This window comes from Camponotus vicinus, unplaced genomic scaffold (assembly GCF_025532165.1).
Source record: "Camponotus vicinus isolate PSW18456_S1 unplaced genomic scaffold, iyCamVici1.0 SCAF_14, whole genome shotgun sequence".
Classification (NCBI taxonomy): domain Eukaryota; kingdom Metazoa; phylum Arthropoda; class Insecta; order Hymenoptera; family Formicidae; genus Camponotus; species Camponotus vicinus.
Window position 1 is genome coordinate 548,093 of NW_028141950.1, and position 14,983 is coordinate 563,075.

The 14,983-nt window shown below is 32.5% G+C and overlaps 1 protein-coding gene across 19 annotated transcripts in view; it reads left to right on the top strand.

The window, feature by feature from the left end:
* The window catches only part of LOC145965091 (uncharacterized), a 190,287-nt gene that overhangs the window by 165,230 nt on the left and 10,074 nt on the right, over positions 1–14,983 (top strand). For 13 of the 19 annotated variants that reach the window (XM_083088398.1, XM_083088414.1, XM_083088400.1 and 10 more), the window contains 6 exons: positions 550–612; positions 3,539–3,764; positions 3,957–4,076; positions 4,163–4,270; positions 4,470–4,652; positions 5,437–5,533. In XM_083088398.1, the coding sequence (XP_082944524.1) occupies positions 550–612; positions 3,539–3,764; positions 3,957–4,076; positions 4,163–4,270; positions 4,470–4,652; positions 5,437–5,533 (797 nt within the window). Of the gene's footprint in view, positions 1–549; positions 613–3,538; positions 3,765–3,956; positions 4,077–4,162; positions 4,271–4,469; positions 4,653–5,436; positions 5,534–10,238; positions 10,292–14,983 lie in introns of all 19 variants that reach the window. The other 6 variants (XM_083088413.1, XM_083088416.1, XM_083088415.1 and 3 more) reach the window with 2 other exon arrangements.

The window sequence follows — 14,983 nt, forward strand, 5'->3', positions numbered from 1 at the left end:
AAAATCTTGCAAAGATAATTGTCTGATTCATATTCGATTTTGATCGATCAGCACAATCGAATGATTGATCAGACGTTAAATTATTTTCATTTGCGTAAACAAATTTACAATTTATTAAATGATTAATTTTATTTAATGATATCAAAAACGATATTGTTTATAATAACTTAATTTAATTTGTGTGCACACACACATGTGTGTTGCGTTATTCCAAGGAATAATGTTGCTACACATGTCAAATGTACATATTTTTATCAACTTGCATCGTTATTTATTCAATTTATTTAATCTTTATGCAATCTTTTAGTAATCATTTTAAATAAGCGTCCTAAATTAATTTGTTTTGATCACTTCCTACGATTAATATATATTATATTCAGTATTCAATGAATATAATATTAATGTTATAGAAATACAATTTAATCGAAGGAATATTTCGTAAGAATGAAATATCTATATCTATGAGAAAATATTGATCCCGTCGCGATAACGAATACTAACGCAATCTCTAACGCTCTCGTACGATTCTGCAATGCCTACCACGACTAGCGGACACAAAACCTACGAAACCGGCTATCAAATCCTCCACGTTGCCGAGGATGTCGTCGCAAGGTAAAATTTCCCCGTGTTTCTCTATTAAGAATGGGATTATTCGGCCAAATTTTCACGTATTTACAAAAGAGAATCTATATTTTTTAATCAAACAAAAAACTCGTATATTTATATAAGTATAATTTAAAATTTTATTTCTCTTAAAATTTTATCATTATATTTCTCATACTTATAGTTCCTTTCTGTTAAATTTTTATATTTTCAATATCAGATAATAAGTATTTCTTTCTAAAAATTCATTCTCTAATAATATAAAAATAATATTTTTATAAATATTCCATTATATTGAAAAATTCTAATTTAAGATGCAATTCAAGAGATAAAATATTCCATTATCATATTAAATCTGTTAGAATAACTTAAATATTAATTAAAATATTTAAATATATTCAATGGTCGCAAAATAATTTTGCAAATGTCACATTACCCGAATAATTCCAATCTTAATATCTATGCTTCTCCCTTATATGTGTCACGCTGTGTCTATATATGTTATTCATAATGGAGCGTCGTTCCAAGTCTTTGATACATAAATCTCTTTCTGTCGTTCCGCCGTTTCAAAGTTTTCTACTTTTTAATTTTTTATTCGTCTCCTGGGACGACACTGTATGGAGGGCACCGGAAAATTGTAAGTCCATTTTCAATAAAGAGTTGAGATGAGCGCTGCACGTCGACGTTGCTGAATTTAAACGAATTAATGTGTTTATTTCCATATAAATCGATTTTTCAAGGTATGCGAGAAAAGCAAACTGTACAGTCCAGGCAAAAAATGGAAAACGAGTAAATTAAGCATTATATATAGAGTTTGTATTTTTATGTAAAATTCAGAAACACATGTATAAACAAACCGCAAAAATTACTTTGAGAAACAAAGTTGTACTGCATACTAATTATATTCGGCGACCAGCTAAAATATTTACTCGACGGACAGAATTCTCTCTCTCTTTCTTTCTGTGATTTTTCTCTTTTTGAAATTACATTGCGTAAGTTTATAAAAAATTGTGCGACTTTATCCGAGTGAAAAATTCATGCTACATCTCTCCTTTTTTTTATTTCGCATCATGTTTTAAATCACAACGTTTGACGACAATAGTCGTTAGAAAAACGTTCACGATTGTACGCCCATTTCTACGTGCCCTTCATATATCATCGCTTTGACGAACGATCGGATTGTCTTGCGCAGCGTTTTCGCGCCAAACGTATGCTTTCGTGCTGGGAAAACGTGAAAAACGAAAGACACAATTCATACGTCCGTATCATTTTACGGGACATTTGTGACGAATATGTACATTTCTTCGCTTCGCATTTGATGCTCACGTGCGATTTCATTCCCTTCTCTCCTTCTCTCTTTCTACCCCCGGACCTACCCCTCGAGCGATGTATCACGGCTGCATATCTGCTGCCACCGATCGCTCGAAAGCGTCACGATACATCCGTCTTATGCTCACCCTCCCACTTTCTCACTCTTCCTCGTAAATTCATCCTTTATTCATCTGACTCGGGTGTCGTATTTTTATTTGCCCGCTGGAACGACGTTGCTTATCACTGTCACGTTGCATATCATGGGATCGGTTCATCTGGAACTGTCTCACGTGTAGGACGTGTATCGCACATGCGGCGCGTTTGACGTTAGAATAGATGGACTGGTGAATACATTAGTTGAAATGGATTGTTGGATAATTCGAATCTTAAAAAAAAGCACAAATTATCACTTATATTCAAATATTCTTGAACAAATTGTAACAAATTGAATTTATTTATTACGGGATATCACATATATTTTTTAAGATTCTTACTTAACTTTACAGACATTTAAAATCAAAATTTTGTGATTTTATTTACAAAAATATAATTACGGAATTTTATAATAAAATGTGTATCTCCATTTTAATTAATCATTGAAACTAATGTGCATCTATTCTACATCTGTCTATGAATACACGTAAAAATTTGTGCATGCTTTTGTACGAGATAGAGAGCTCAGGAAACTAAGACGTGTGGATACTGACATCGCAAAAAAAATTACTCATTCGTGATATGTTGCTATTCGAATTTATCGCCAGTGAAAATATCGGTAATCGACGCGTCTATATCCGTAAAAATAATTACGCTCTCGTAAAAGAGAAAATGTGGCACACATTAGCGAAGTATATATCACATACCACAAAAAATATTTATATAACACGCAATAACACGCACACGGACCTTGGCTTGAAACACGGACGATATTTTCATCCGCCAATTAGATCATCTGCTGTATCCTTTTTCCGTTCTTCCATCGTGCCTTTCGTCATCCCTCCAATAAAAATCGCGACAATAAAAGGTGACAGTAAAATTGTGTTGTCGCCGACTAGTTTAACCGTCGCCTCCGTCCTCTCATTACTTAGGGCCCGCTCTTCTATCGTGCGAAATTATTACAGTCAACGACAATAAGTGACGAATGTCAAGTCTAATCAGCCGATTGAGCCGCCGTTTGCTCGAAATTTCGCTGATGAATCATTTATGCGTCATCGCGTTTTGGCTTTCGTAAACTCTATTTGCTCAAATGTGAAATATAATAAGACATAGACAATGTATGTATTACATTTTGACACTCGATTAGAAAAATAAAGATATAGTTATGTGTCTCATGTAATCATCTTTCTCGAATAATTTTGTAATTAATTATTGTTAGAAAATTGATTGAAATGAAACTTGTCGATGATTATTTTAATCAATATTCTCTTCAATTAATTCTGTACTAATTATGAGAGAAAATTGGATTGATACTTGATCAGTGCAAATTTTTCATTTTGAAATGTTTTTTTTCATTCTGCATTTCGCACGAAAGAAGGAATGCGATACGATGCGAGCTTGAATCCTTTAAATGTTGACGGAAATCTTTGCAGTAGATTATGTGTACTTATGCGTGAATGACTAATTGCAGAGAGGGACAGGCACAAGCCGACACCACCGCCGAAACCAGCAGCCCTGGTGGCTGGCCAATACGTGTATCGGGACTTGGCACTCACGCCAGAGATGTACAATCAACTGCGAGGTCTGCAGAAGAAGGCAAAGGATCTCAGACAGGAAGTGAGGAACCTTAGACGCATGTCGCAGGCACAGGCCCATACAGTGCGCGAAACCATCAGGGACACATTCATCACGATTAGGTATAAGAAAACTTTTCATTCTAGATCATTGTATTTTATTATTGAATCGAGAGAAAAAGCAGGATGCGTACGATAATTTTTTTACAAATATTATAATATTACAAAAAGTATATACGTATAATAAATTTATAATTTGTGCAATATCTGGGAAAACTGCTGGTCAGCATTTAATTCAACCGATTATTGTCGCAGGGCTATGCTATTGTCGGGAGGGGATGCGGCCTGGACAGCTGGGGATACAGAAAAGATTCGACTGAGCCGCGAGGAAGACCTCTACAAGCAAGAAATGATAAGGCTGGAAAAAGATCTCACGTGAGTATTACCGATCTGTTGAGATGATACTTAAAAAGAAAAAAAAACAATTCGAAGCGTCGTTACGGGATGTTCGCAAATTTCAGCGAGCTGGAGAGCACCGTGGAGGAGCTTCGCGGTAATGTGATCAATAGAAAGACGCGTGTCAATATGTCGGATGTGGAGAACATGGCTTTGATATTGAGTAAATCCAGGTAAACCGCACACGCGCGTTTTGATTCTACTTGAGTGGAGAGTGCCGTCGCACAGTTAATATTAATTGTAAATGTATCGTTAGATTTATATTTAATCTCTACATTGAAATTTTTTTTATATACTAATATAAAATGTAAAATAAAATTATACGAGTTGAACACTTCTTCGTGTTTAATTAAATATAGTTTTACTTTCTAGCAAAACTGTTGCTGATCTGAAGGTACGTTTCCCGAGTCTGCAGGAGGGTATGAAGGGTCTGCTTAGTTCCGAAATGGAGAAAGTGGTACGCGAGGAGAAATTCCTCAAGGAAGAACCTGAACGATTAGAGTCCGCGTTGAGACGTTGCAAGAAACTCACTGGCACATTGGTGACGCTCAAACGGTACGATTTTGTATTATTAAAACACTATTGACGATGATTCTCTAAACAAGATAGTTAAATTTGCTTATGCAATCGAAAATTATAGTTAAAATTACAACATGGGGGATAAAATAATTCAGAAAGAAATTATTATATAATATAGAGATATTACAACAAATAAATGCAGACTATCAAAGAAGAACGTATAATCGACATATAACTTTTAAACTATTTATTATAAATAAATTATATGTATATGACAATAAAATGTATATGTATAGTTCTTGTAGTTGTATTCAAGTTGTAATTATTAATAATCCGGTCATCATTATTGTTGATAATCACTAAAACGTTCTCTAGTAATATAGCCTATAATTTTGTATAATTTTGAGATAAAAATTGTCAAGCAAACCTATCTAATGTACTGACACAATTGTTTGACCAATATCCATTTTCTTTCCACGAAGTATTTTCATAATAACAGACATTCTCGATGAGATTAGCATTAGACAATTAAATCGATCGATGTCACGGCTTCAAATCTTTTTATGCATGCAATTTTATGCACGCTCATTTTTATAAAGACGATGTAAAGTTAATTGTGAGCCTTGTTCTCTATAACGTATTAAAAATTTAAATTATCTTCATCTGCAGAAAACAGGATGCACGTGAAACTATCTCGCTAACAAAATTTGTATAAAAATAATACCGGTTACACGTTCTCCTTGACACATTATAAATCGACAATATGTAGTGTTGCCAAATTTTTATTCCCGATCAGATAAAAGTTCGGTTTCTGTTGTAGCTTGGCGTCGGTGCAAGAGCAGCGATTACCAAACGCAGCGAGCGTAGATGCCGAGGAAACACCGCCAATAACGCCGACGACGGCACAGCATTCCAAGGTAACCGCTCCATTGGCCCCGCTCGCTAGCTCGCTCGCTCTCTCTCTCTCTCTCTAACTTTCTTTCTATCTCTCTTTCTTTCTCTCTTTCTCTATCTTCTCTCTCTCTCTTTCTCTCTTTCTCTTTCCCTATCTATTTATCTTCTATACATCCTTTCTACTCCGATCTCCTATTCCGACTTTTTCTTCGCTCGTCGCACCCGCGTAAAACGCACTTATCTCCGGCTCCGGAAACACGCCATCCCCACGTTGCATGAGATATCCTCGAGTTTTCTCCTTGATCGATTCGCGTGTCACGCTTGAACATTTTTATCCGCATTCTCCTTCCTCTTCGACTTCCTCTTTCCTGAGGAAGAAGAAAAAAAAGAACCGGAATAATTGTAAAAAATTAACATTAGTTGCGATTGGAATTTCGGGTGGAATCCTTAATCGGAAGAAATTTCCTGAATTGTTTTTTATGACTGTGAAGATCCTTTTTTTCTTGTATAGAGAGTATCTGTGTAATCGTGATACGATTGATTGCGAACGATGCTAATTTCGTTCGCTTCAAGAACGTTTGTCGGATCGAGTTTTCCGATGATCGAAAGCCCAGAAAACGAGGAAATTCCTCGTTACTTTTTTTCGTTCCGTGCACATTTTGTCGTGTGGCACACTTTGTCGCGAGTGGCACGGCACACACACACACTGTGATCCGTGTGATGATTGAAATTTAAAAGATGGGCACGGATCGTAATTAACGAACAAAATGTAAATGTTACGAATAATATGTTTCAAAAGAAATGCGATTCAAATGAGTATCATAAAATATTATTAAATAAGATCATATATATAAAATGCTTTAACAAAAAACGCGTTAGTTCTAACGCACTCACTTTTTCGGTGAATTTCTTTCTATAGGAAAAATATAAAAATAAAAGACGTAGATAAGTAAAAGAAAATATTTCTTGTGTTAATTAACTTGAAATAGATTTTTTTAGACAAATAATTTTGACTTGAAAGATTTAATTATTTTATATTATTAAAATGTTTGAAGAGATGTAACAAATGTCTTGAGATACATATATTTTCATTGAGATAAAATAAATTTTAAATAGTATTCTATTAATTTGGAAGTATTTTTTTGCACAAAAAATTAGGGTTTTTTTGAACTATATTTTTTTTACTGTATTTGTAAAATCCTACATAAAAGTGGTAAAATAATTTATCGCACAATTGTTTAAAGAGAAACAAAATTATACGTAATATATTGACAGATTTTTATATGTTATATGTATTTATTATTTTTTTACGTATTTAATTATAAATTTTTTTACAATGTAAACTCGCATACTGTTCAACGAGAGATAGTTTACAAGAGAATTAGGAAACTACGATCGTGCCCATCGCAGCTTCTTGTATCATCTCTGCGAATTCATTCATTGAACATTCTTTGACATAACGGCAACATTACAATGTGATATCTGTTAACAAAGTAGAGCATCGATGAGATCACTCCATGCTTCGTAGATTTTTCTTGTCCCACATAAGTAAGCCGATATGGTATTTTGCAGTGAGACGTGTACTATACTATTCCGATCACCGCTTACCCCCCTATTCCCATTATGCTAACAAGCGCATGCAACGAGTGATATAGAGTTTTGTTCTGGTACATATATAAATATGTCTATAATCATATACGTAAAGTACTTGTTTCTCTCTTTCTCTCTCTTTCTTTCTCTTTCTTTCTTTCTCTCTTTGCGTACATATGCATACTCGTATACATATCTACGTCATATACGTATTGTATATACGTATAATAATTTATTTAACATACACATACACGCGCACACTTGTGACGTGTTCGATCAAACAGCATTGATATAGATATAGATCATTGCAATGCACAATATCGAAAATAGATTTTACTATCAAAATTTGTCTGTGTGATTATGTCCGATTATATTAATTGAATTTTCAACACGTGTATTATTCCACATGTTATAATTATAAATTTTGAAATTCCGTCTTAATATTCTCATGTCAAAATGTCGAACAATTATGATAAAATTGAAATGCACGTATACTTTGCTATCACAAGTAATAATATTAATTATTAATATATGTATAAATGATTCAATTTCTACATTTCTTTTGAGATTCTTATCAAAGTACATGTGCATATCTTTAATATCGTTAAATTTAAATTTTCACTCAATTATATAATATATAATCATTAATAAATTGTAGCATAAATGAGAATGTTAAATTTTAGGATTTTAAATGATGGTTGGATTTAAACTAACATTTCGTACGATTATCTATATTTTTGAAACTGTAAGTGGAACAATGATGGCATAGTTAGACAGACAAAGCAATCAGCAGCCATCAAATTAGTGGAAGTATATTTACAATGAAAAATTAAAATATGGAAACGCGTTAAAATTTTTATCCATCGATCAATAGCAATATAGCAATATAATTGTTAGTATTATAATACAATACAACAAAATTTTGCAACATCTGCGTTTTCAATGTACTTTGTGTCAGCCGATATCGAAATAAACATTTCATTATATTAGTAAAATTAATTACTGATTTTACATAATGTATATGCAATGTAAGCATTTGCTTATATTTTCAAAATTGACTTGCATAATTTGTACAATATGTTTATAAATAGGAAATAAGATAACGCATAATTGCAAAATTTTGCTAAATCGTGCATATTAATATATATTCGTAGATGAAAGTAAGTAATATCGATAGACAATTTTTTTTAATCGGACAAATGTTTCCAAATCTTCAAAATTAAATGAAGGAAATTTAAAATTACGCGTATTCTTTTCTGTGCACCTGCAATATTTGAAATGTAAAGGTGGATATTTTTTCGAGTGAAACCTCTGTCTCCGATTGTCGAATTAAGAACAGAGATCCGCAACACGCAATTTCGTTTATCTCATCCTAAAAGATATCTTTTGTTTGTTCTGGATCACTATCGTTGACAATATCGTTGACAGCAAATCTGATGTAAACCTCCTCAGGAAAAATCAAAACATGTGATCGCTTCTCTTCATGCGTCATATCTAAACAAATACACTTGTGTATGAGACATATCTTTAGAAATCTGTCGCTCACATGATGTATATCTGGATGAAATTCATCACTCGCCATTCAAGAGTCCAATAATTGCATCCGATAATAGCACTAATTGAATTTATATCAATATAACAGGATAATAATTATACTTATTATAATAATTTAGATTACAACACTTTCGCGTTATACGACATGATTGTCGGTTATCGACACATTTGCGCAAAGATTTCTATTTTCTGATTTACAATTGCGATGGAAATTAACTTAGCAAGCATCTTGCAGCGGCGACGATCTCGGAAAATGCAACATCTTCATTTCCACTCGTGTGAAATACAATCGAGTTTCTCTTGCCATCTTTTTCGCCACACACGGTCCTCCCGAAAATAAAAAGTCGCATACTTGGACATGATGATGGCTCTCTATCTCTCTCTCTCTTTCTCTCTCTCTTTCTGTCTCTTTCTCTTTCTTTTTTTTCTTTCTTTCCTTCGCGAACTCTATCTCTTTCCTTTTTTTAAAGTTTCATCGTTTTTTAATATCATCTTTTTTTGGACCGACAATGCAGCATCGCAACGGAAGTGTTCCGGAAATAAAAAATGCAATTCTCCTGCAACTTGTGTTTCTCTCTCTCTCTCACACTTTCTCTCTCTCTCTCTTTCTCTCTCTCTCTCTCTCTCTCTTTCTCTTTCTGTGATATGGATCCCTCCACCCTTATTATCCATAAAACCAATATTTTCAATGTTTGCTGTGCCCCGATAGTATAGATATTTTTTATACATTTAGCGCATGGTGTGACAAAACATTCGTAGCCGTCGATGCTTATCGTTCATGAATTATCGGAAGAATCGAATCGCTCGGATCGGCTGTCTCGAGCTTCTCTTCCTTCCCCCTCACTATCTCTGTCTTTCTCTCATCGTCATTCATTCGTTTCGAGAGCGATTCGAAAATTGCTTAAAGAGTGGCAATGCAACGTTTGGCTAAACGTCGCGTTGCTTTAATTATCTTCAGAATTGTATCAAATACTGCTTACTATTCCATAAAGCGATCTCGCATCTTGCGTCTTGCATTTCACTACACAGGTGATTTTCATTGATAACAAGACGAAAATATACAAAAGCTATCATTCGCGAAATCGCGCAAGATGCGAAGAGCTATAAAATCGCCTAAAGTGATATAGAGCGCAGATCGCTTTTACAATCCTCGTCTTCGACGACGCTGATCACGATGTTTTGTCAGATCATTCATAAGTGTTAGTTGTGATTCAACGACGGAAATTTGCATCGCGACGAGAGTCTTCCCTTTTTTTTCCTTTTTTTTTTCTCGTAATTCGTATCACAACCGGCTGTTTGATCGGCAACGCCGATCAAACTCGATGTTGCCGAAACGAATCAGACGCGTGTTTAATAATACGTACGTAGCGAAAAGAGATACTGCTTTCAAGATCTCTCTCTTCGCATTGGTTTTGCAAAAATCGCGAGCGACACGGGTTATGCAAGCTATTATACATACGAAAGCTATATATAGAAAAATCAAAATAGAAAAAAAGAAATAGAAGGAAAAATGAAAAAAAAACAAATATAAAAAAGAAACAGATTACAGCTTAACAGATAGTGAAAATAATATTAATTTTTTAGTATGGCTGGAAGTGGAGTACTAACTTCAAGGAGGCCATACAGACCAGTCACGAGTAAATTTTTACTTATTCATACTTATATAAATTATTATAATTATTATTACTATTATATATATAAAACCGTTTATTATTCTATTATTATTATTATCATTATGTCATTATTATTATTATTATTCTGTACTGTTTTATATACATATACACGAATATATATTATACATACACTACATGCATATGTATATATGTACATGCATATATACATATATATATATATATATATATATATATATATATATATATACACATATACATGCACACAAATGTATCAAACACGAATATTTATATATTCATATACTTTTCTATCAATATGTCTGCAGCACAATTATCATGTTACTGATAATTGTTATTCTTTTACTGCTTCGGAGAATTCCGCCAAATTTCATTTTTCTTATCATTATGTTAAAAAATGTAAAGGTAGAAATTTCAAAATATGAAAATAGAAATTTCTCTATCATTCAAATTCTGCAATTTATTTTTTCTTTGCGTATTCCACGCTTATAGATTGTGTAAAATAATTTGCATATTATATGGTACATAAATTTATAAAGTAGATACATGTTTGTACTTGAATTTTCTGTATAAAATATAGATTATTAATGATAAAATAAAAATATTGAAGAAAAATGGGAAATTTAGTCTCATGTAATAAATATAAATAAAATAATACATTTTCCAAATCATAAAATTAAACATTTTTGACAGTTTAGCGAAATTCTTCGGAGTAAATCTAGTGAATCTAATTCTTCTGTCACTACATGTGCTACAGTCATATTTGACTCATATTCTACCTCAAACTCCGTCTTGATACATGCTTGTTCTGAGACGAATTTTATTCTTATTCCTCTCAGTTTTTGTATAGTCGCGTTCTTTTTATCATTATATGTTATGAAAAAAAAAAATTATAAAAAGCTACAAATACTTTCCCTTTTCTCAAGTCTAAGACTGATTGGGAATATCGGAAAGTGTACAGGCGATTATTGATTGCTAGCATTTTTCTATTAGATGTTTAAAGATCGAAATGTTTGTAGATGAAATAAAAATGTTGAAATGTGCAGTAGATATGAGCAGTTTTAAACATCTAGTAAAGGATCGTTTTCATGATGATTATAATCAATTCTCTCGATACTATATTACGCTTTTTCCTATTATCGCTATTTATTAATAATTTCACGCGTAGACAATAAACTTTTTCATCATTTATATACATATTTCACATGCGTATAAAATTCTACAAAGTTATAATCTATAAGATTTTGCAGCAAACAATTTTTAGAGATGCTTTAAAAATTGTTTGCTTACTTATAGTATAACAATAACATACAATAATATTTTTATGACAATAATACCAATAATATGCGTTTGATATATTATAAAATTTCTACATAAAATATTAATTAATTAAATTTAAAAATAAATGGCAAATTTTGGGCTCGCGCTTTTAAGAAAATAATGATGCCAAAGTCAATACGTCGTCAGGGTCACAGATGTCTTTAAAATATTTACATCTATTGTTATTTCATGTAAAGAGCAAGATGGTTGTAATATACCAAGAGCAACACTTGAAGAATAAATGCAATATTATATAAATTGACATTTAAAAATCAGAAATGCTAGTAGCTTATATTTTCTAACGTAACGAAAGCGCTTAATATTTTAGAAACTGCCATTTTCTGGTTCGCTTATATCTACTGCACGTTTTTCATGGAGCACATTGAAACGAGAATCAAAGGCGCAAGGAACGCTGCGCGATTTCTCATTTCTGTCCTGAAATTATTTTGCACTTTATTGATTCCCTATAGCTTGACACACTATTCTGCTTGAGATCGTTCCGAATATTTTGCTACATATTAATGCCTGTGATACGACGAAAAAGCCTTTGTACGGGCTTCCGCGTTTACAGATTCGTATCAAATTTTCGCGAGAAGACACGTATGTGACACATATATCTCAATCATAGACAGACACATACATATATACATTTGTACAGTCCTAAACATCGTACGCGTTGGCTAGTGTCACTTGGCCAATTCAAGAGACAAGCGAACCTTCATTAAGATTCTGCTGTGCTACGTGCTATACGTCTTTGATTTTAGCGCTCTCACTTGGCCTTTTTCGCAAAATATACATATTTATCGATTAATATATATACATATATATATTATATATACAATATTTTTTTATATATACACAACATGTTTCTCCTTCTTGGTTTCTCTCGAGCATACGCGCGAGCATTTCCGAGCTAGCCTTATCGAGACGCCCTTGCCGATTCGAAAGACGAAAGACGAAGAAAAGCGAGCGCTTTCGTTTGTCGAGCATCGGCGAATATCGAAGATTGTTTCGCAACGTCAATGATGTAGGAGATTGATTCATTTTTAATATTTATTTCTCTCAGAATTTTTTAGAACAGTTTTTTAAGCGATTGTTTCATCAAAAATTTTTTAATCCTAGAGAATTCTCTCTTAATATCTGTTAATTTTAAAAAGCAAGTTTAAAACAGAAATCATCTTTTATTTTTCTAAACTTGAATTTATGTAAGAATAAACACTGAAATTCTTTATAAGATTTTTATTAATATAACAATTTAAAAAAAAATATAACAATATGATAATATAATATAATAATTTTAAGATAGTTGAATTCAATTTAATCTTCAATATTCGACTTGAGTAAAAAGTTAAGGGATACCCAAGAAGATGTTTAAAAGATATTTCACAACTTGAATGAGAAAACATCTGTTTCAAATCTTTTTTTAGACTTTGGATTTTTCTGAAGTATAATATTGGCAAGTTTATGTCTCGTGTTCATCCCGTCAAAATAAATATGTGGGAATCGGCGCACTTCCGCGACAGATTGCACATCTGTTGTACACATCGAGGATCGATCTCGTTTAAATTTTAAGACATATTTTCGATTTCGATCGCCGATGATGCGAAACAGTCGACGATGCGACGTAAAACGCGAGAGTAGAAACGACCCAATATCGTCAGACACACTCGCTCCAATCCATTTCTTATAGTAAGGTCTCATCCCTTGCCCATCACTCGTCTTCTAACATCATCTTCGACATTTTTCAAGGTTTATACTAGATTTTCCGTGACATATATCACAAACGCGCGCAAATGCAATTCATAGAGATTCTTCTCCTGTATTGGTGTGTTAATTTTTTTTCCTTCCCCTCTCTTTCTCTCTCTATCTCTGTCTCTGTTTCTCTCTTTCTCTCTATCTTTCTCTCTCTCTTTCTCTATATATCACCTCATCATATCCGTCACTCTTCACGAAACTACGAAAGATCACTCGACGCACGTCTTTATACTTTTTTGTGTACTTCATCTGATACTGGATCCTTTTCGCGTGTCTTCGCAGCTGAACCGAATCGGAAGCTCGAATTGCTGCCGTTCGGTAGCGTATCTATTTGTAAATATATATATATATAATTTTCAATGGTATATTAATCGTTCAGTGAAACGTCTCGGTCACGATGCCGCCTCGTCATCACGAAAAGCGCGTCTGCATCTGCGTGTATGTGTGCGACATACACAAATGGAATAAAGTCGAAAATTGCAATAACTGCATGATCTTCTTAGGCAAAAGTAATACGAGAATGTAATGTTAATGGGATTATCGAACAAACGATATTTTCACTTGTTATAATTTTATTTTAATCACATATAAAAAATTACTAGTTCTGAGTTTTTAATTACAAGAGAATTTATGCGCAAAAATAAAGATTAGATAGAATAGAAAATAGTACGCAATAAATATATTATTTTTGTAAAGTTTAATATGTGAATTTAATTTGATGTAACAGTTTTATATGAGATTTTATATCGAAAAGGAATATTATTATTAACTTTATTCCACTTGAAACTAATCATATATCTTCATACATTATATACATCATATATATGGCTATCGTTATATCCCCTCATTGTTAATCATAATTTGTCGATTACAAAAATGATAAATTATATTCAAATTGTTACAATATAATTTAATGCCTTTTATTGGGATTGAAATATGTATTCTAGATTGACAGGCAAAATGCTTTACTTTTTTAATCGCCATATTATATAAGGAAATGTATATAAATTATAATCAATTTATTTAATTGTCACTCTTCAATTCTTAATTTTTTTCACTGCATTATTATAACACTTATTTGACTATATTCATATATTTATAAATCGCAAATATTCCCTCATGTTTGCGCACGTATGCAAAGAAAGCGAGTGGGAACAAATCGGAACTTGTCAAATTCTCTTTGTGTCGTTATTTTTAAAAGCGATATTAACATTCTTAAAATTAATCATTCGCTATTCGACAAGATTTAACACCAAAGATATAATTTACGAAAGAATTCAAGGTATTTCGATTGTGAGCTTCCAAATAGTGCAAAGAATTGAAAGGAAAGAATTATGAACGAATCGAAAGACTTGAAAAGAATTTAATATAAATCCGGATTTTCAAATCATCCTTTAAATCTCTTTTTGAATTTGTCGTATTGTTTGAAAAATTGTAAATGGGAAAATTGTGTGATGAGAATTTTTTGATAAAGTCACCGTTATCTGAAAAGAATTTTTAAAATTGTTCAGGAGAGACGAAAAATTGAAAAGGGATATCGAAAAAATTGAGATATCTCGATCCTTTTAATATCATCCGAAAAAAGATGAATTTGATGAATGTCGA